A 23,313-nucleotide genomic window follows, 5' to 3' on the forward strand; every position below is an offset into this window, starting at 1 on the left:
GTGCTGCAGGAGGTGGTGCTGCAGGAGGTGACGCTGCAGAAGGTGACGCTGCAGGAGGTGGTGCTGGAGGAGGAGGTGCTGCAGAAGGTGACGCTGCAGGAGGTGGTGCTGCAGGAGGTGGTGCTGCAGGAGGTGGTGCTGCAGGAGGTGGTGCTGCAGAAGGTGACGCTGCAGGAGGTGGTGCTGCAGGAGGTGGTGCTGCAGAAGGTGACGCTGCAGGAGGTGGTGCTGCAGGAGGTGGTGCTGCAGAAGGTGACGCTGCAGGAGGTGGTGCTGCAGGAGGTGGTGCTGCAGGAGGAGGTGCTGCAGGAGGTGGCGCTGCAGAAGGTGACGCTGCAGGAGGTGGTGCTGGAGGAGGAGGTGCTGCAGAAGGTGACGCTGCAGGAGGTGGTGCTGGAGGAGGAGGTGCTGCAGGAGGTGGCGCTGCAGGAGGAGGTGCTGCAGGAGGTGGTGCTGCAGGAGGTGGTGCTGCAGGAGGTGACGCTGCAGGAGGTGGTGCTGCAGGAGGTGGTGCTGCAGGAGGTGGTGCTGCAGGAGGAGGTGCTGCAGGAGGTGGTGCTGCAGGAGGTGGTGCTGCAGGAGGTGGTGCTGCAGGAGGTGGTGCTGCAGGAGGAGGTGCTGCAGGAGGTGGTGCTGCAGGAGGTGGTGCTGCAGGAGGTGGTGCTGCAGGAGGTGGTGCTGCAGGAGGTGGTGCTGGAGGAGGAGGTGCTGCAGAAGGTGACGCTGCAGGAGGTGGTGCTGCAGGAGGTGGTGCTGCAGGAGGTGGTGCTGCAGGAGGTGGTGCTGCAGAAGGTGACGCTGCAGGAGGTGGTGCTGCAGGAGGTGGTGCTGCAGAAGGTGACGCTGCAGGAGGTGGTGCTGCAGGAGGTGGTGCTGCAGAAGGTGACGCTGCAGGAGGTGGTGCTGCAGGAGGTGGTGCTGCAGGAGGAGGTGCTGCAGGAGGTGGCGCTGCAGAAGGTGACGCTGCAGGAGGTGGTGCTGGAGGAGGAGGTGCTGCAGAAGGTGACGCTGCAGGAGGTGGTGCTGGAGGAGGAGGTGCTGCAGGAGGTGGCGCTGCAGGAGGAGGTGCTGCAGGAGGTGGTGCTGCAGGAGGTGGTGCTGCAGGAGGTGACGCTGCAGGAGGTGGTGCTGCAGGAGGTGGTGCTGCAGGAGGTGGTGCTGCAGGAGGAGGTGCTGCAGGAGGTGGTGCTGCAGGAGGTGGTGCTGCAGGAGGTGGTGCTGCAGGAGGAGGTGCTGCAGGAGGAGGTGCTGCAGGAGGTGGCGCTGCAGGAGGAGGTGCTGCAGGAGGAGGGGCGGAGGAAAGGCTGGTCAGGTTCATGTGGAGGAGCTGCCCCGTCGCTTCAGGAATCTGAAACAACAAAACAGATTAAGATGAAAGAATAGTTGGTGCCTGACCTCTGACCTCTGACCTCTGTGTCTGCCCTGTGCTTTAGTCAGTGGCATTCTGACCTCTGACCTCTGTGTCTGCCCTGTGCTTTAGTCAGTGGCATTCTGACCTCTGACCTCTGTGTCTGCCCTGTGCTTTAGTCAGTGGCATTCTGACCTCTGACCTCTGTGTCTGCCCTGTGCTTTAGTCAGTGGCATTCTGACCTCTGACCTCTGTGTCTGCCCTGTGCTTTAGTCAGTGGCATTCTGTGACTGGATATGACGTTTACATGCACTTACAGAGACCAGGACACTCATATTCCTGCACATTCCTGTCCAAAAGCACTGGATATTTAGAGTGGGAACTATGGGAACTATGGGAACTATGGGAACTATGGGAACTATGGGAACTATGACAAAGAGTCAGCAACTTTCTAATCTATGGATTGTAGTATTTTCCAACAGAAAAGGGATGAGAAGATGCTGCCACACTGTTTAGTTTTATTGTGCCAGATACAGATACAAAGAGAAGAATAAAGTGGTTGAACAGCATTATATCCAAGAACACAAGCTGTAGCTCTAATGCTTTTTAACATACAGAACAATCAGTTTTACTTTTGTGGGGTAAAACTACGTTAAAACCTCTATTACAATTTAACTTGAATTAACTGTTACGTATTATAAGACTGAGGAACTTGCATTTCCATTGACTTTTCACCAGATCACAATGAGAGTCGGACCCCTTCACTTCTCACTGCAGCTCGTCACCACATGAACTCTGACCTCCACAATGTGTTCTCGTCCTGTTTTCTGATCTAACTGCTCATGTGCAAAGAACCATTAAACCCCCTCATTTCCCCACGTCACGACCTCTAATGGGACGTGACTGTATCTGTTCTGACCCCAGCCTCCAGCACTGGATGATTCACTTATTGATGTATCTAACAGGGCCCTTGAGACCTGGTTCAAGCAGATGAAAGGGTCAAATAGCTAATGACGTGAATATTATTGGAAACAAAGCTGCTCACCAGTTGTCATTTCAAGTCAGTTCGTGATGGTCAGATTGTATTACTAAACTAAACTCAGATTAAAGTCTACCGTCATTTGAATAACAGAGCTACAGACAGAGCGGTGCCTCTAGTTATCTTCACACCCAGATAATGCTGATGCTATCACGTGACAGAGATCAAGAATAATTATTGTGACAGGCCACGATCTGTGTGTAGTTGTAGTAGCAGCAGCAGTAGCAGTAGCAGTAGCAGTAGCAGTAGCAGTAGCAGTAGAAGTAGCAGTAGTAGTAGTAGTAGTAGTAGTAGTAGTCACACAGTCGGCCCCATTTAAACCTCATGCAGTTGGCTCGGTCGCTCAGACCGTACTGCGACCCACCACCTCCTCTTCTCCTCCTCTGCATCCCTCTCAGCCTAATCCTCCTCTCTACCTTCTCACCATATCTACCACCACCAGTCTCCAGGCCCTGGGGGGAGACACTGAATACAATTAGATCATGGAGTGCCCATAATCGCAACGTCGTCCGCCGGGGTCTGAGCGCCAAATAACCCATGTAATGAAGCTTGCTAAACGATCTTTTCTGTGTTTGTCTGAGTCTCTCCGGGGTGAAGTAGTAGTAGAAGGAGGAGGAGGAGGAGCAGCAATAGTTGTAGTAGTAGTAGTAGTAGTAGTAGTAGTAGTAGTAGTAGTAGTAGTAGTAGTAGTAGGAGTAGTAGTAATAGTAGTAATAGTAGTAGTAGTAGTAGTAGTAGTAGTAGTAGTAGTAGTAGGAGTAGGAGTAGTAGTAATAGTAGTAATAGTAGTAGTAGTAGTAGTAGTAGTAGTAGTAGGAGTAGGAGGAGGAGGAGAAGGAGCAGTAACAGTAGTAGTAGTAGTAGTAGTAGTAGTAGTAGGAGTAGGAGTAGCAGTAGTAGTAGTAGTACTCACAGTGTAGTTGGTATGGGGTCGTTGAAGGCGTGGTCTCTGGAGCAGAGCTGCAGCCTCAGCCTCTCCTCCATCTCCTGAAACATCAGATTCAGAATCAGAAAAGGTTTAATGTCAATGAACAGAATTCACAAACATAAGAACTTGATTTAGTGATACAGTTCAAGATCAAACATAAGAAACATAAGAACATAAGAAAACCAGGACTGAACCACATCTAAACCAGGACTAAACCAGGACTGAACCAGGACTGAACCACATCTAAACCAGGACTAAACCAGGACTGAACCACATCTAAACCAGGACTAAACCAGGACTGAACCACATCTAAACCAGGACTAAACCAGGACTGAACCACATCTAAACCAGGACTAAACCAGGACAGAACCAGGACTGAACCACATCTAAACCAGGACTAAACCAGGACTGAACCACATCTAAACCAGGACTAAGTGGAGCGCGTAGTGAAGTTCCAGTACCTGTCTACTGATGGCACCGCTGTAAGTGGGTAGAGGGGGAGGGGCTTGAGGATAGGAGGGCGGAACCGGCAGGTGGTCGTCATAGCGACGGTAGGACTGAGCCAGGACTGGGGAGTCTGACTCGACCGGGATCTGGAATCTGGATTGGTCCCATTTCTGGCCATCTCCACTGCAACAAAAGACTGTATCAGGAATAAACCACAAACCACGTACCCCTGGTCTAAACCAATACTAAACCTGGACTAAACCAAGACTAAACCTGGTCTAAACCAATACTAAACCTGGTCTAAACCAATACTAAACCTGGACTAAACCAAGACTAAACCTGGTCTAAACCAATACTAAACCTGGTCTAAACCAATACTAAACCTGGACTAAACCAAGACTAAACCTGGTCTAAACCAATACTAAACCTGGTCTAAACCAATACTAAACCTGGACTAAACCAAGACTAAACCTGGTCTAAACCAATACTAAACCTGGTCTAAACCAATACTAAACCTGGACTAAACCAAGACTAAACCTGGTCTAAACCAATACTAAACCTGGTCTAAACCAATACTAAACCTGGACTAAACCAAGACTAAACCTGGTCTAAACCAATACTAAACCTGGTCTAAACCAATACTAAACCTGGACTAAACCAAGACTAAACCTGGTCTAAACCAATACTAAACCTGGACTAAACCTAGACTAAACCTGGACTAAACCAAGACTAAACCTGGTCTAAACCAAGACTAAACCTTGACTAAACCAAGACTAAACCTGGACTAAACCAAGACTAAACCTGGTCTAAACCAAGAATTAACCTGGACTAAACCAAGACTAAACCTGGACTAAACCAAGACTTAACCTGGACTAAACCAATACTTAACCTGGTCTAAACCAATACTTAACCTGGACTAAACCAAGACTTAACCTGGACTAAACCAATACTTAACCTGGACTAAACCAAGACTTAACCTGGACTAAACCAATACTTAACCTGGACTAAACCAAGACTTAACCTGGACTAAACCAATACTTAACCTGGACTAAACCAAGACTTAACCTGGACTAAACCAATACTTAACCTGGACTAAACCAGGACTAAACCTGGACTAAACTTGGACTAAACCTGGACTAAACCAAGACTAAACCTGGACTAAACCAAGACTAAACCTGGTCTAAACCAATACTTAACCTGGACTAAACCAGGACTAAACCTGGACTAAACTTGGACTAAACCTGGACTAAACCAATACTTAACCTGGACTAAACCAAGACTTAACCTGGACTAAACTTGGACTAAACCTGGACTAAACCAAGACTAAACCTGGTCTAAACCAAGACTAAACCTGGTCTAAACCAATACTTAACCTGGACTAAACCAAGACTTAACCTGGACTAAACCAATACTTAACTTGGACTAAACCTGGACTAAACCAAGACTTAACCTGGATTTAACCAGGACTTAACCAAGACTAAACCAGGACTAGACCAGGACTAGACCAGGACTATACCAGGACTAAACCAGGACTAAACCAGGACTAGACCAGGACTAGAGCAGGACTAAACCAGGACTAAACCAGTACTAGACCAGGACTAAACCAGGACTAAACCTGGACTAAACCTGGACTAAACCAAAAATAAACCAGGAGTGAACCAGGACTAAACCTGGTCTAAACCAAGACTTAACCTGGACTTAACCAGGACTAAACTAGGACTAAACCAGGACTAAACCTGGACAAAACCAGGACTAAACCTGGACTAAATCTGGACTAAACCTGGTCTAAACCAAAAATAAACCAGGACTGAACCAGGATTAAACCAGGAATAGACCAGGATTAAACCTGGACTGAACCTGGACTGAACCTGGTCTAAACCAAGACTGAACCAGGACTAAACCAGAACTAGACCAGGACTAAACCAAGACTTAACCTGGACTAAACCAGAACTAGACCAGGACTAAACCAGGACTAAACCAAGACTTAACCTGGACTAAACCAGAACTAGACCAGGACTAAACCAGGACTAAACCAGGACTAAACCAGGACTAGACCAGGACTCACCTGATTGCATTGTTGTCATCTTCTGGCTCCTGTTGTCGTAGAAACTTGGACAGGACGCAGACGATCACCACAGCGACAAACAAGAAGCAGAGGACGGAGCCGACGGCGCCAAAAACGAGGAGCGTCTCCGAAACGAACTCTTCACAGTGTTCGCCCCGAAAGAACCAGTTCTCCCCCACACGACACCTTTAAACATGCACACGACACCTTTAAACATGCACACGACACCTTTAAACATGCACACGACACCTTTAAACATGCACACGACACCTTTAAACATGCACACGACACCTTTAAACATACACACGACACCTTTAAACATGCATACGACACCTTTAAACATGCACACGACACCTTTAAACATACACACGACACCTTTAAACATGCACACGACACCTTTAAACATACACACACCTTTAAACACCTTTAAACATACACACGACACCTTTAAACATGCATACGACACCTTTAAACATGCACACGACACCTTTAAACATGCACACGACACCTTTAAACATACACACGACACCTTTAAACATGCATACGACACCTTTAAACATACACACGACACCTTTAAACATGCACACGACACCTTTAAACATACACACGACACCTTTAAACATGCATACGACACCTTTAAACATACACACGACACCTTTAAACATGCACACGACACCTTTAAACATACACACGACACCTTTAAACATGCACACGACACCTTTAAACATACACACACCTTTAAACACCTTTAAACATACACACCACACCTTTAAACATGCACACCACACCTTTAAACATACACACAACACCTTTAAACATGCACACACACAAACACGCACACACACACACACACTCACACACACACACACACACACACGCACACACACACACACTCACACACACACACACGCACACACACGCACACACACACACACACAGCTCTGAAGTTTATAGACTACTGTCCCTCTATTTGTCTAATGTCTGTCTGTCTTTTGGGTTTTTTGCTCGTTTGTTCTTGTTGTACAACTATTGTTACTGTTTTGTATCTGTAATTTTAAAAAGTTTTATATCACAATATATTCATATATTTCATCCTTTTAGCACAGCCCTACTCCAAAGGTATCCATCTTTTGTGTTCATCGCAGGAGTTTTTTGTATTTTTATCACCAAGAAATTAGGGCTGCGGCAATTAATCAACTAATCGTGACTAATTGTGTCGACTAATACAGTTTATGTAAATATGACCTCTCAACAATCAACAGAAATAATCCTTTGACCAGTCGACATTTGAAACTGTTTGCCTGTATAAAACAACAGAAGGTTCCAGACTCTTCAGAGCGATGCAGTGACCTGTGCATGTGGTCCTGACCTGCAGATGGCACACACACACACATACACACATACACACACATACACAAACACACACACACACACACACACATACACACACACACACACACACACACACTGCAGAGCGATGCAGTGACCCGTGCATGTGGTCCTGACCTGCAGATGGCACACACACACACATACACACATACACACACATACACAAACACACACACACACACACACACATACACACACACACACACACACACACACTGCAGAGCGATGCAGTGACCCGTGCATGTGGTCCTGACCTGCAGATGGCACACACACACACATACACACATACACACACATACACAAACACACACACACACACACACACATACACACACACACACACACACACACACTGCAGAGCGATGCAGTGACCCGTGCATGTGGTCCTGACCTGCAGATGGCACCTTTGCCCGGCACCACGTCACATTTGCCGTCGTTCTTGCAGAAGTCGGGTTGTAACTGGCAGACGCTGAGGCAGGGCAGGCCGTCCACGCTCAGGTGCCCGGGCAGACACACACACTCCGGCTCCAGAGAGACGGGATTCAGGCGACAGCGAGAGAAACTGTTACACCCCAGGAACTTACAGGCATCTGCTCGCTCTCCTGAGGAACAAGACAGACGTGTGTGAGGGCGGGAGGGCATCAGGGGCACGGGGGTGCAAGAGGATGGCAGGGCATCTGACACATGTGCTGGAGCAGTAAATCTGTGTAATTATGATCTGAGTTTGTGGCTCAGACGGATTAGAGACTGAACAAGCGGCTCTCAGACACAGAGAGGACAGAATGTGAGAATCAAGACCATGTGGATCAATCTAAACTTAAAATACAATGTCTATTAGGGTCAACTCAATGTTTGTATTGTACATTGAGACTTTTTAAATACAATATTCACAAAATAAAGGTTGAAATATGGTATCTGAGGCAGGGCTGAACAATTTTATAATCATGATTTTTTTTTATTGCAAAAGTGATTAGTAATGTATATTTGAATTGTTGGATTCTGTTCAAAGTGCACATTTTAACATTTGAGAGTGACCAAAAAGTAACTAATCCCAGAATCCCATGTGTTCCAGAACTTATTTGCAGAGGTCTAAACCACAGGGTTTTTACAATCAGCTAATTGTGATCATTTGAAGGCTTCTAGATAGACAATGTTTATGCATTTATTATAATTGTATGATTGATAAAATGCTGAATTTGCTTGTTCTTTTTTGACATTCTGAAATGTTCAATCATGTTCTTTTTGCACATGTTTTAGAGTCTGTATTATTATTATCAAAACACAACTATGATTATTTTCTAAAGCTGACCCGTCATGACTTTGCAGCCGTGTGTTTATCATCTTAAAACTGAGAGAAAAGTGTATGAAGGGGTATTTCTGCACTTTGAGTATAAATATGGTGGACGGTGTGATGGAAAAATGTCATGTCATTAGGTTGTTGATGCTACGTAATGAGTTACACAAGATGTTTGATTATTTCAAGAGCTTTGATTGTTTTAACATGGTCAGCTAGTAATCTTTGTCCTGTACTTTGGTCAGTTGATACTTGCCTGGGTGAAGGACAGAGAGCCCTGCCATAAACTGTTCATGTGTGTTGAGGATTAGGACGGTGCCTTTGTGAGGGGCCCGATAACTCACACCCAGGGATGAAACAATGGCTTCTACTAATCATTACATTGTGACATCATGTTCTGACTGTTGTGCCTTTTTAAACTGGAGTTTGTGAGAGTCATTGAGTCAGACCAGGAAGGGAGAGACGACTCTGTCAGGGAGAGCATTTTGGCTTGTGCACGGCTGAAATAAAGACCCACATTTAACAAGACAACTTGGTTCTATTCTGTCTTATTTCTCTGGCACCGTGTGTATAGTATATTTTCTGCAACAACGGCAAAATATGACTTGATTAGTGCTGCACCATCATCCATGAGCGTGATATCAGATGTAAAACACATTAGCATTTTAATGGGAGATTATAACAGACACTTAACATTAGCTTTTAGATTGTACTGGACAAATACTTACAGAAATATTGATCCCATAATAGTTTTGATTTTATATACCAATATATTACATACTTTCTGCTCAATTACATTTTTCTGAAGCTGAAATAAAATATTTAGACTGGAAAATCATATTTGTTCATCTTCTATTACAGAAAAGCAATTCAATTTACATTTATGCCCTGGAAAAGCTAAATGATTCCTTAATTATTCAAATGAATCCTCCCCTCAGATTGAAATCAGGTGAGACAGGTTGTCCTCACGTTTCTCTCAGACACAAATGATCGGATTATAATCAGATCATAACTGGATTATAACAGGATTAACCCAGCAAACACATCACTCTCACTGCTCAGAAACATTAACCTCATAGTTAATCCTCATGAATTGACACCAAGGAATGAAATATACAATATGTTGATTAGAAAAAGTAATTATCATAATAAGAAGACGATCCAAACACCGACGTGTGACCTGGTTTATGATTAATATCACCGTAACAAACCTGGCACAAAGTTCAACGCCCACAGTCTCAACACTTGAAGCTTCAGTGGACAGAGAGTGGACAGAGTGTGGACAGTGTGGACAGAGTGTGGACAGAGTGTAGACAGAGTGTAGACAGAGTGTAGACAGAGAGTGGACAGAGTGTAGACAGAGAGTGGACAAAGTGTGGACAGAGTGTAGACAGAGAGTGGACAGGGAGTGGACAGAGTGTGGACAGAGTGTGGACAGAGAGAGAGTGGACAGAGTGTGGACAGAGAGTGGACAGAGTGTGGACAGAGTGTGGACGGAGTGTGGACAGAGTGTGGACAGAGTGTGGACAGAGAGTGGACAGAGTGTGGACAGAGAGTGGACAGAGTATGGACAGAGTGTGGACAGAGAGAGAGTGGACAGAGAGTGGACAGAGTGTGGACAGAGAGTGGACAGAGTGTGGACAGAGTGTGGACAGAGTGTGGACAGAGTGTGGACAGAATGTGGACAGAGTGTGGACAGAGAGTGGACAGAGAGTGGACAGAGAGTGGACAGAGAGTGGACAGAGTGTAGACAGAGTGTGGACAGAGAGTGGACAGAGTGTAGGCAGAGAGTGGACAGAGTGTAGACAGCGTGTGGACAGAGAGGGGACAGAGTGTGGACAGAGAGTGGACAGAGTGTGGACAGAGTGTAGACAGAGAGTGGACAGAGTGTGGACAGAGTGTGGACAGAGAGGGGACAGAGTGTGGACAGAGTGTAGACAGAGTGTGGACAGAGAGGGGACAGAGTGTGGACAGAGTGTAGACAGAGTGTGGACAGAGAGTGGACAGAGTGTAGACAGAGGGTAGACAGAGAGTGGACAGAGTGTGGACAGAGTGTAGACAGAGAGTGGACAGTGTGGACAGAGTGTAGACAGAGTGTGGACAGAGAGTGAACAGAGTGTAGACAGAGTGTGGACAGAGAGTGGACAGAGTGTGGACAGAGTGTAGACAGAGTGTGGACAGAGAGGGGACAGAGAGTGGACAGAGAGTGGACAGAGTGTGGACAGAGAGTGGACAGAGTGTAGACAGAGTGTGGACAGAGTGTGGACAGAGTGTGGACAGAGAGTGGACAGAGTGTGGACAGAGTGTGGACAGAGAGTGGACAGTGTGTAGACAGAGTGTGGACAGAGTGTGGACAGAGTGTGGACAGAGTGTAGACAGAGTGTGGACAGAGTGTAGACAGAGAGTGGACAGAGTGTGGACAGAGTGTAGACAGAGAATGGACAGAGAGTGGACAGAGTGTGGACAGAGTGTAGACAGAGAATGGACAGAGAGTGGACAGAGAGTGGACAGAGTGTGGACAGAGTGTAGACAGAGAATGGACAGAGAGTGGACAGAGTGTGGACAGAGTGTAGACAGAGAATGGACAGAGAGTGGACAGAGTGTGGACTGAGTGTAGACAGAGAATGGACAGAGAGTGGACAGAGTGTGGACAGAGAGTGGACAGAGAATGGACAGAGTGTAGACAGAGAGTGGACAGAGTGTAGACAGAGAGTGGACAGAGAGTGGACAGAGTGTAGACAGAGAGTGGACAGAGTGTAGACAGAGAGTGGACAGAGTGTGGACAGAGAGTGGACAGAGAGTGGACAGAGTGTAGACAGAGAGTGGACAGAGTGTAGACAGAGAGTGGACAGAGAGTGGACAGAGAGTGGACAGAGTGTGGACAGAGAGTGTGGACACTTATATTTTTATTTTAATCCGTTTTTTAAGTAAAATATCCTGTCTTTTTCATCCTCCAGTTTAGAAGTTTGTGTCTTAGATTCTGAAATGAAGCCTGCGTAAATTCAGCCTGGAAGACCTAACTCCACCCATCTACATCAAGGCCACCTGCTCCCCAGCTCAACCAACGCACCCAACGCACCCAGCCCGGGCGTCGGCCACCATGGAAGGACCCCTCTCCCCAGCGCCATCATCGCACTCATGCAGTTTTTCCCGGCCAAGAAGGAGGGTGAAAGGTCAGGGGGCGTCTGCATCATGGCCCTCGCACCTGCTCCTCATCACCAATCAACGCTCTCAAGTGACTCCTCCCCCCTTCCAATCAGCGCCCAGGCGGTCGCATTTGAGCCCTCAGGCAGACCGCTTTAAAACCGTGCTGCGACCCACCACCTCCCCTGCTCCTCCTCTGCATTCCCCTCATCCTCTACCTTCTCTACATCTACCACCACCAGTCTCCAGGCTCCAGGGGGAGACATCTAATACAAATAGATCATGGAGGGCCCATGATCGCAATCGTCTTCCGCCGGGGTCTGAGCACCAAATAACTCACGTAATAAAGCTGCTAAACAGTCCTTTCTCGTCGTCTCTGCGTCTCTCCAGGGTGAAATACACGTTATTGCTCCTGGAACTGGTTTGAAATGTGACTATGTATGTATATGTATATGTATATGTATATGTATGTGTATGTGTATGTGTATGTGTATATGGATGTGTATGTGTATATATGTGTATGTGTATGTGTATATATGTGTATATATATGTATATGTATGTGTATATGCATGTGTATGTGTATATATGTGTATGTGTATGTGTATGTGTATACATATGTATGTGTATGTGTATGTGTATATGCATGTGTATGTGTACCTGCGTTGCACCAATGAAATTTCCCCATGTGGGACAATAAAGGAATATCTTATCTTATCTTATCTTATTTGTATGTGTATATGTATGTGTATATGTATATGTATGTGTATGTGTATGTGTATGTGTATATGGATGTGTATGTGTATATATGTGTATGTGTATGTGTATATATGTGTATATATATGTATATGTATGTGTATATGCATGTGTATGTGTATATATGTGTATGTGTATGTGTATGTGTATACATATGTATGTGTATGTGTATGTGTATATGCATGTGTATGTGTACCTGCGTTGCACCAATGAAATTTCCCCATGTGGGACAATAAAGGAATATCTTATCTTATCTTATTTGTATGTGTATATGTATGTGTATGTGTATGTGTATGTGTATGTGTATGTGTATGTGTATATATGTGTATATGTATGTGTATGTGTATAAATGTGTATATGTATGTGTATATGTATATGTATGTGTATGTGTATAAGCATGTGTATGTGTATATATGTGTATGTGTATTTATGTGTATGTGTATATGTATATGTATATGTATATGTATGTGTATGTGTATATGCATGTGTATGTGTATAAATGTGTATATGTATGTGTATATGTATATGTATGTGTATGTGTATGTGTATATGCATGTGTATATGTATATGTATGTGTATGTGTATGTGTATGTGTATATATGTGTATATATGTGTATATGTATGTGTATGTGTATGTGTATGTGTATATGTATATATGTGTATGTGTATATGTATATTTATATGTATATGTATGTGTATATGTATATGTACGTGTGGATTGTGTGCTGTACCTGACTCCACGTCCAGCGAGCTCCTGTCGATGCTCAGGTCCATGTTCTTCTGTGCGGAGGCGGCGAAGTCCTTGAGGACCAGATACACGGCCGTGGTCAGGCCTCGTCTGACCGGAGTCACGAAGCGGAGGCGGGAGTTGACCACGACGCTCCCGTTCTGGAAGTTCAGGATCTGAAGCTCCTGGAAGTTGTTCAAGTTCGACTCCAGGTACGGGACCAGCTGAGGGCGGAGAGAAGAAGCGGGTCTAAAACAGATATAATCCAGGACTAAACCTAGACTAAACCTGTGCTAAACCTAGACTAAACCAGGATTAACTCAGGGCCTTCACCAGGGACTATACCCAGTCCAAACCAGAGACTAAACTCAGGTAAAAGGACAAAAAACAGGATAAAACAAGAGACTTAACCAGATACTACAGGATGAACCTATGATTAAGTCGGATCTAAACCAGGTCTAAAGCAGGACTGAACCAGGACTAAAGCAGGACTGGACCAGGTCTAAATTCCAACCAAGATCTTAACCAGGTCTGCATGGTTTAGACCTAGTCTAGACCAGGATTAAACCAGATCTAACCCAGGTCTATAAGAGACTCTAAACCAGGACTAAAGCAGGACTAAAGCAGGACTAAAGCAGGACTAAAGCAGGACTAAACCAGGACTAAACAAAGAATAAACCAGGACTAAAGCAGGACTAAAGCAGGACTAAACCAGGACTAAACAAAGACTAAACCAGGACTAAAGCAGGACTAAACCAGGACTAAAGCAGGACTAAACCAGGACTAAACCAAGACTAAACCAGGACTAAACCAGGACTAAAGCAGAACTAAACCAGGACTAAACCAGGACTGAACCAGGACTAAAACAGGACTAAAACAGGTCTAAAGCAGGACTAAACCAGGACTAAAGCAGGACTGAACCAGGACTAAAACAGGACTAAACCAGGACTAAAGCAGGACTAAAGCAGGACTAAACCAAGACTAAACCAGGACTAAACCAGGACTAAACCAGGACTAAAGCAGGACTAAAGCAGGACTAAACCAGGACTAAAGCAGGTCTAAAGCAGGACTAAACCAGGACTAAACCAGGACTAAAGCAGGACTAAACCAGAACTAAATCAGGACTGAACCAGGACTAAAACAGAACAAAACCAGCACTAAACCAAGACTAAACAAAGGACTAAACCAGGACTAAACCAGGACTGAACCAGGCCTTACCAGAGTGACAAATCTCTGCTCCAGGCGCCTGTACTCGTCTGAGCTCTTGTTGAACAGGCTTTGGTTGAACACCATGTTTGTGACTCTGAGGCTGAAGAAAACGGTCAGCGCTCGCTGGTGTCGGGCCTGAAGAGAGTCCGAGACCCCGGGAATAGAACCGGCAACCTCTTCATCGCCGGGACCCGCTCCAGAACCATCTGAGTCAAACGGGACCAGGCCAAAACTAACGTCGAAACTGGGCGAGTCGGAGGAGCCGTCAGAGAACAGGCGGACCGTGTTGTCGTCCGTCTGTGAAGAAACATCAGCCTTCGTTTCCAGGTCAGAGTCGGGAAGTTTAGAAGAAACTGTCTCTGTTTTTGCTTCATATTCGGACATCGGAATTATAGACGGAAATTCTACATTTTCTACAGACGCTGTGCTAACGACGTCCGTTTTAGAATCGCCTCGTTTCGATTCAAAGCTTTGAATTAAAGATGGAATTTCGACTATTTCTTGTGTTAAATGATCTTCAGGCGACTTCGAGTCCACTTCGGCAGCCGCCTTTGAATCCTCTTTTGTTGCTGTGGTTGTTGGTTCTATTTCCCCGTTTGAAGCATCAGGTTTGATTGTAATACTTGTGTTTGCTGTTGAAGAAGGAATAACGTTTTCATTTACATCGACGGACACTTTAGAATCTGGTTCAATCGTTTTTGGGGATTCCACCGTTTTCATTTCCTTTTCCACTGAAGGCATTTTAGATACGATTTCAACATCTTCTTTAGTCAAATTATCTTCAATTAAAACCACACGTGAGTCCTCTTTAGACACAATATCTGTTTTTGTTTCAGGATCAGAGCTGGGAATTATAGTCAATATTTCATCGTTTTCAACTACAATTGCATTTCTTTCTTGTCCAGCAGATATTTTAGAATCATCTATTGCTGCGATTGTTGGTAATATGTCCAGAATTGAAGCTTGAGTTGTATAAAAGGCTGGAAGTTGTGATGAAAACACATTTGAATCATCTAAACTGTGCGAGGTTTGAGTCTCAATTTTTTCGCTTGGAGTCAGAGGCCAAACGTTCAATATTTCATGTATTTGCTCAGTTGATGTCTGAATTCCAGCGTTTGGAGCCAACGGAGGTGAAGTTTCTACAGTTTTTAATGAGGTGTTGGTTTCAAAACTAGACTTTGTCGTTGGTAAAGCTTCTTGCAGTTCTCCGTGTGCATCTGGTGCTTCTAATATTTCATTGGAAGTAGTTTGAGACGTCACGATGCTGGAAACTGTTGGGATCGTCTCCATTTTGTTCGTTTCAGTTGCAATGTTGGATTCTTTTGTCATTTTCTCCAAAGTTTCTGATAAACTTGGTGCCTCAGTGACAACTCTAGGACTAGTTAACGCAATTTCAAGATTTGCCTCTTCAACTTCAAGTTTTTCTGCCATTTCTTGTGTTTTTTCGCTTGGCGCTAAAGCGGGTTTCCTCATTTCTGGGTCAAAATCAAAAGTTGAACCTTCAAAATCTTCAGGCACGATTATGGACTCCTCCTCTTCTTGTTTCGATTCAGTTGCAATTGGTTTTAACGTAGTAATTCCCTCAACTTGATATATTTGACTTATTTCATCTGTTTTGTCGGTTCCTTTGGATAAAATTGGCTCAAATGAAGTCGGAATGGGTGAAATTTGAGTTTGAAATTCAGGAACAACCTCGATGGATTCCACAGTTGGAGCCAAACTTAAACCTTTTTCATCATTTGATCCAGTTGTTGATAATTCTGTAGAAGTTAAAGTTTCATCTCTTTCTGTTGTATCGTCAAAAATCACAGGGAAAACGGTCGTTTCTGAAAATATCTCAAACTTGTCTCGATCTTGCGTCGTTTTGATCCCTTCTTGGGGTTCGGTCGTGAGCGTCGGCGTGCTCACCGGCGTCTCGTCCTCATTTTCTGGAACCGAATCGGAAATACGAGTGAATGGCGAATCCTTTTCCGGTTCAGAAATCCCATAAAAAGAAGTTGTGGTGGCCATTTTTGTAGTTTCTTGAGGCCACAAAGTTGTAGTCCTCAAAACGTCGACACCTGGAGCTTCTGTGCCGCCAAAGAGGGGAACGTTATCAGCTTCTGTTGTTAGGAATTCCGGTTCTGCAGCAATTTCTTGATTTATAACGTTCAAATCTTCCTTTGTAGAGATTTTGGGAGAAGATTCTGGATCAATTTTAGGCGCCGTCGTTTTTTGGGATATTTCTGAATAAGCTCGAGTTGGGACGATATCGGGTTTGTTTTGATTTTCAACCTCATGATGAAGGGATTCTTTTTCAATAATTTTAATAGCAGCATTTGAAACTGTAGTAGCATCAGTAGTAGTAGTAGTAGTAGTAGTAGTAGTAGTAGTAGTAGTAGTAGTAGTAGAAGTCATTTTTGGTGGTAGAGTTACTGCTATGACCTCGTCCTCGCTCATTTCTTCGCTTGGTAATCCAGAAGTTGTTGTTTTAATCATTACAGTTTCAGTCACTCCCAAAGACTCCTCCTCCAGAATCTCCACTTCCACGTGAGATGAAATTTCAAGTTCGGGAATTTCAAGTTCGGGAATTTCAGATTTTTCAAATTCATCCGACGGCAATATTTGAACTATTTCAGCTTCAGCTACAGCGTCTTCTACGTTCCCTGGAAAGTCCTCAATTGGCTCCTCCTCCTCAAATGTGGTTCTAGAATCGATTTGTTTTATTTCTGATTTGAAAGTAGATTCTTCATCACGTTTAGTCGGACTCACTGTTGTCGCACGTTTTTCCACATCAAATTTATCTTTAGGTTTGATGGCGATTATTTCAAAATTCTCGTCAATATTTGGAGTTTCCATAATATCATCTTTTTCTTCAAAAACTATTTCCGGTAATTTTGTTAATGATTCTAACTCGGCAAAATCAACATTTTCACTTTGAACAGCAGATTTTTGCGTTGGCCGCACTGTAACGTCAAAATCATAATTATCACCGACACTTGATGGTTTTTCAGTGACTTTTTCAACTTCAAAATCGTTTCCGAATTCAACTTCAGTCATTTCTTGCCTGGGCAGTTCTGTAGCGACTCGCACAGGTTTAGTCAAGAAAATATCCTCATCAGTTTGTGAAATGTCTGTATTTAAACCAAACCGTTCAAAAGTTCCTTCAATAGAAAAATCTGGAAATTCTGTTGTAAATTTGAGAGTTGGTTCAGTTGTTTCGGGCAAAGACGATTCTGCAATTTTGACATTTTCTAAATATTCAACTATTTCAGGGAGTGTTTCAGTTTTCATCATGGTTTGTGTTATTTTCTCAACTTCTATCTCAGAATCTGCTTTTGTAGCTTCAAAATCTTCAACTCTTGGTAGAATTTCTACTGTGGAAAGTTCAATTCGATCAACCGTTTGGGTCGTTTCTTTCCCTACACTTTCAGATTGAAGATTCTCAATTTCAAAGACCGCGTGAGCCTCTGTTGGTTCAAATCCTTCATCTTTTCCCGTTATTTCTGGAGGAATGTGAGGCGTTTTGGTGCTGGCGCTGGTCGGGATCTCGTCCAGATCGTCCTCGCTTGTTTCCAGGTCTGGAGGAGGCAGGACTTCAGGGTTTGTGTGACCAGGATCTGAGTCCAGACTCATCGGGACTGAACCATCTCCAGAGGCCCCGGACCCCAAGTTGTCGTCCAGAGAAAAATCCGATCTAAGCCCCAAGTCGCGGTCAGATTCTTGAGAGTCCAGGGAATCCTCCTCTTCTTCTGCAGCTCCAGCATCTGTGAAAAGAAAGTCAGATTGAGCAAAATTATGACATTATTAATGAAACGGGCGTGAATTTTAGATGAATAAGAACGTAAAACATAAAGGACCAATGATCTGGAAGGATTACTGAAACCAAACACAACTCCAGGGATGTTTCTGATGAATGAACCGTAAACCCAGAGCTAAACCAGGACTAAACCAGAGCTAAACCAGGACTAAACCAGAGCTACACCTGGACTAAACCCAAGCTACACCTGGACTAAACCAGGGCTAAACCAGGACTAAACTAGGGCTAAACCAGGACTAAACCAGGACTAAACCAGAGCTAAAGCAGGACTAAACCAGAGCTACACCTGGACTAAACTAGGGCTAAACCAGGACTAAACCAGAGCTACACCTGGACTAAACCCAAGCTACACCTGGACTAAACCAGAGCTACACCTGGACTAAACCAGGGCTAAACCAGGACTAAACTAGGGCTAAACCAGGACTAAACCAGGAATAAACAAGAGCTAAACCAGGATTAAAAAAGACGTGTGAACGACTCACCGTCTCTTCCTGAGGACGCTCTGGTGGTTATGGTGGTTATGGTGGTTATGTTGGTTATGGCATCAGTTGTACTCTCAACAGCAGCAGTGGCAGTTTCATCAATATCGATGACGTCGTTCTCGCTGACGCTCAGCTCGTCGTTATGTTTAGAAAAGCCAAATGTGTCAAACTGAAAATCTTCCTTTTTAAGAAACACTTGGTGCTCAGACTCGTGCGTTGGAGCATCAGGAGGCTTCTCTGCAGCCAAGATGTTATCCTACAGAGAAAAGACTTGTATTTACTGTAAATCTAACTGTATTCATTCATCTACACAAGGACCTGTTTGCTGATAATACAGTCGTATACACCCCGGAACCTTCTATATCGAACTATAACTACATCAAAGCTCCAGTATATCTCCATTAGATCTCCAGTAGATCCTAGGGCGGTGGGTACAACTGGTGGATAACGAGCATTTACTGTGATCCATCCATTTTCTACCGCTTGGGGTCGCAGGTGACTGGAGCCTATCCCAGTGACTTTGGGCCTTAGGCGGGGTACATCCTGGACAGTGGCCAACTCGTCGCAGGGTCAACACAGAGACATAGACATTACAGACAGACATTCACTCTCACATTCAGTCACTAGGGCCAATTTAGAGTTAATTAGGGCCAATTTTGGACAGTAACCCGGAGAGAAACCACGGTAACACAGGGAGAACATGCAGACTCCACCCAGAGAGATCATGTGATGTTGGTCTGGTCCGGGAACCGAACCCATGATCTCCTTCTTGAGAGGCAAGAGCGCTAACCGCCTTTGCCACCGTGCACCCTTTACTGTGATATTGTTGTGAAATATGCTTGTCCGGGACCTTTCATCACTTAAAACTACTTTTAAACTCCGACAAATACATGGTGTTCTCTTCCAAATCTAATCAAATATAAAAGTCACACATTCCCAGAAGAGGAAGAGTGGAATCACACCATCATCTCACAGCTCAGGATTCACCCCGGGAGGGCATCTGACGTTCTGAACTCACCATGTTGTCTAAATCGCCCGTGGGCAGAGTCGTGGGTTTGGTTGAAAGCAAAACATTTTCTGAAAGACATTTATGATTCCAAGAGGTTAAAACGGTGATACTTTTGTACATGAAGCTAGTTTGTTGAATCAGATTTAGTATTTTACATGATGGCAATTCCTCACATTCTATTCTTTATTGTAATTGTCACTCATTTCTCAGATGACAAAATCCTAAAGGAAAAATGTACTTTTTAAATATTCAACCGATATTTTTGGTCTAAATTCAGACAAATGAAATTCACAAAACATGAGTAAATCCAACCTTAGAATTTGAGGGCTTGAAATTATATGTGTTGAATATTTAAAAGGTTATTTTGGCCTTTTGATGTTTTAAACTGAATTTAGAAAAATAATGATAATAATAATAATAATAATTAAATGTACACTGCAAAATCCATTGACTGAATTTCAAAATAAAAAACCTTTCAATCAAGTTTGTTAAAAAAAAAAATCAAAGTGTCAGATTCATCTGATTAAACATAATTATCTTACATACATTATCATTCATGGGTATGCATTATTTTTATATACACTGGTAGTACAACTAAAAAATGATAAAATGTCCACATTTTGTGCCATTAAGTTACATAGACTTGATCTGGATATTCTAATCTATAGATCTTAAACTTTTAGAGATGTTTATAATGCTTTACATTTGATTATTTAAAAGGATTTTTTAGATGAAGTCAAATCCTGATTTTACTGGACAAATACAGAAATGGTGACCACATACAATAGGGTTTTGTTAAGTATAATACATACTTAATCACAACATGTAGTGAAGCTCAAATAAAATGTAATAGAAGAGTAATAGAAAAGCAAACTATTTGAAATTTCGACCTTGGAAATTCTAAATTGTTATTTAAAACTGTCATACTTGTTACTGTCATACTCACAAGCAATTAAGGCCATGTTCATGTGCACATAACTGATGTAAATAAGAGTGTTTACGCACCATTAGTATTGGTATTATTTAGTCTTATGCTAGCTATTTTTACTTTATTTTATTTTATTTATTTTATTTTATTTTTAATTTACTTTACTTTACTTTACTTTACTTCACTTCACTTTATTTTATTTTATTTTATCTTTGTTTTGTTTATAAGAGTTCTTCTATTAAGAGTGTTTTTAAACTTCCTATAAGTGATCTGTCCTTTTCCCCTGTATCTACTGCGTTGTAACACTGAAATTTCCCCATGTGTGGACAATAAAGGATTATCTTAAAACTATTAACGTTTAGATTTGATGGCGGTTCATCTTTGCTGATGGGGCGGTGTGGAGGGTCTGACAGTGCTGGTACCGTTGCTCTGGAGGTGCAGGGCTTCGGTGATGTAGTTCCTGAAGTCGCTGATGGTGTAGAGGACGGTGGGCTGCTCCGCTCGGGCGTAATTCTTCCCCACGAAGTTACTCTGGAGCGTGATGAAGTCCAACGTGTCATTGGAGACGCCGCCAGTGTCCACCTCCAGAGTGACCGCGTAGTGGACGGAGACCACCAGGCCGCTGGGACATGACGGAGGACAGGGTTAGACCAGGGTTAGACCAGGGTTAGACCAGGACTCAATCAGGACTTAAACAGGACTCAACGAGGACTTAAACAGGACTTAAACAGGACTCAAACAGGACTCAATCAGGACTCAACCAGGACTTAAACAGGACTCAACCAGGACTTAAACAGGACTCAACCAGGACTTAAACAGGACTCAACCAGGACTTAAACAGGATTCAACCAGGACTTAAACAGGACTCAACCAGGACTTAAACAGGACTCAACGAGGACTTAAACAGGACTTAAACAGGACTCAAACAGGACTCAATCAGGACTCAACCAGGACTTAAACAGGACTCAACCAGGACTTAAACAGGACTCAACCAGGACTTAAACAGGACTCAACCAGGACTTAAACAGGATTCAACCAGGACTTAAACAGGACTCAACCAGGACTTAAACAGGACTCAACCAGGACTTAAACAGGACTCAACCAGGACTTAAACAGGATTCAACCAGGACTTAAACAGGACTCAACGAGGACTTAAACAGGAGAGTCTAAGGACAGAGGACCCTGGGACATCGTCCCTCGCCACCACAGACATTGTCTGACTTCATCGCCACCACAGACATTGTCTGACTTCATCGCCACCACAGACATTGTTGATTCATTTCTCCCTGTGGCCCTCAGAGGCAACTGTTGTTGTGATTTTGGGCCTTACAAAAATAAATTGATTTGATTTGATTTTGATTTGATTTGATTTGACTCAACGAGGACTTAAACAGGACTCAATCAGGACTTAAACAGGACTCAACGAGGACTTAAACAGGACTCAATCAGGACTCAACCAGGACTCAATCAGGACTCAATCAGGACTCAATCAGGACTCAATCAGGACTCAACCAGGACTTAAACAGGACTTAAACAGGACTTAAACAGGACTTAAACAGGACTCAAACAGGAGTTAAACAGGGCTGAATCAGGACTTAAACAGGACTTAAACAGGACTCAAACAGGAGTTAAACAGGGCTGAATCAGGACTTAAACAGGACTCAATCAGGACTCAACCAGGACTTAAACAGGACTTAAACAGGACTTAAACAGGACTTAAACAGGACTTAAACAGGACTTAAACAGGAGTTAAACAGGGCTGAATCAAGGATAAACCAGGATAAACCAGGACTAAACCAGGCCTAAAAATGGACTGAACCAGAGAAAAAAACTGCACCAGAATTAAACCACAACAGAACCAAGGACCAAACCAGGAATTATACTGGGACTAAATCTGGACAAAATAAGGACTAAACTATGAACACATCAGGACCTGGAAAGGACCAGAGCTGAACTCCAAGCACAAAGTAAAGGCTTTAGTCCAACAACATGGAGGTTCTGAAACGTGCCCCTCAGTGTTTCTGGGTCAAACCCGTCAGGAGCAGAAGGTCAGGAGCAGAAGGTCAGGTCAGGAGCAGAAGGTCAGGTCAGGAGCAGAAGGTCAGGTCAGGAGCAGAAGGTCAGGTCAGGAGCAGAAGGTCAGGAGCAGAAGGTCAGGAGCAGAAGGTCAGGAGCAGAAAGTCAGGAGCAGAAAGTCAGGAGCAGAAGGTCAGGTCAGGAGCAGAAGCTCAGGAGCAGAAGGTCAGGAGCAGAAGGTCAGGTCAGGAGCAGAAGCTCAGGAGCAGAAGGTCAGGAGCAGAAGGTCAGGTCAGGAGCAGAAGCTCAGGAGCAGAAGGTCAGGAGCAGAAGGTCAGGTCAGGAGCAGAAGCTCAGGAGCAGAAGGTCAGGAGCAGAAGGTCAGGAGCAGAAGGTCAGGTCAGGAGCAGAAGCTCAGGAGCAGAAGGTCAGGAGCAGAAGGTCAGGAGCAGAAGGTCAGGTCAGGAGCAGAAGCTCAGGAGCAGAAGGTCAGGAGCAGAAGGTCAGGAGCAGAAGGTCAGGTCAGGAGCAGAAGGTCAGGTCAGGAGCAGAAGGTCAGGTCAGGAGCAGAAGGTCAGGAGCAGAAGGTCAGGAGCAGAAGGTCAGGAGCAGAAGGTCAGGAGCAGAAGGTCAGGAGCAGAAGGTCAGGTCAGGAGAACCTGGAGGATCTGAATGTGTTTTATGTCGATGTAGTACTCAAACCTGTGACCTGTGACCTGTGACCTCCTGCACCAG

The 23,313-nt window shown here is 44.2% G+C and overlaps 1 protein-coding gene across 1 annotated transcript in view; it reads right to left on the reverse strand.

The window, feature by feature from the left end:
• Positions 1-1,285: 1,285 nt before the first annotated feature.
• Positions 1,286-23,313, reverse strand: part of LOC140362823 (interphotoreceptor matrix proteoglycan 2-like) — a 32,652-nt gene continuing 10,624 nt past the window's right edge. Inside the window, exons 6-17 of the mRNA XM_072449049.1 lie at positions 20,985-21,184; positions 19,644-19,702; positions 18,626-18,881; positions 17,752-18,090; positions 16,072-16,272; positions 14,354-14,976; positions 13,140-13,359; positions 7,608-7,818; positions 5,828-6,013; positions 3,777-3,945; positions 3,301-3,374; positions 1,286-1,348 (exon numbers count right to left, since the gene is read on the reverse strand). Coding sequence (XP_072305150.1) covers positions 1,315-1,348; positions 3,301-3,374; positions 3,777-3,945; positions 5,828-6,013; positions 7,608-7,818; positions 13,140-13,359; positions 14,354-14,976; positions 16,072-16,272; positions 17,752-18,090; positions 18,626-18,881; positions 19,644-19,702; positions 20,985-21,184 — 2,572 coding nt within the window. The 3' untranslated portion in view covers positions 1,286-1,314. The remainder of the gene's footprint in view (positions 1,349-3,300; positions 3,375-3,776; positions 3,946-5,827; positions 6,014-7,607; positions 7,819-13,139; positions 13,360-14,353; positions 14,977-16,071; positions 16,273-17,751; positions 18,091-18,625; positions 18,882-19,643; positions 19,703-20,984; positions 21,185-23,313) is intronic.

The sequence above is a fragment of the Eucyclogobius newberryi genome, unplaced genomic scaffold (genome assembly GCF_026437365.1).
Source record: "Eucyclogobius newberryi isolate DKJ021-1_F unplaced genomic scaffold, fEucNew1.0.hap1 SCAF_1, whole genome shotgun sequence".
In the NCBI taxonomy this organism is placed as follows: Eukaryota; Metazoa; Chordata; class Actinopteri; order Gobiiformes; family Gobiidae; genus Eucyclogobius; species Eucyclogobius newberryi.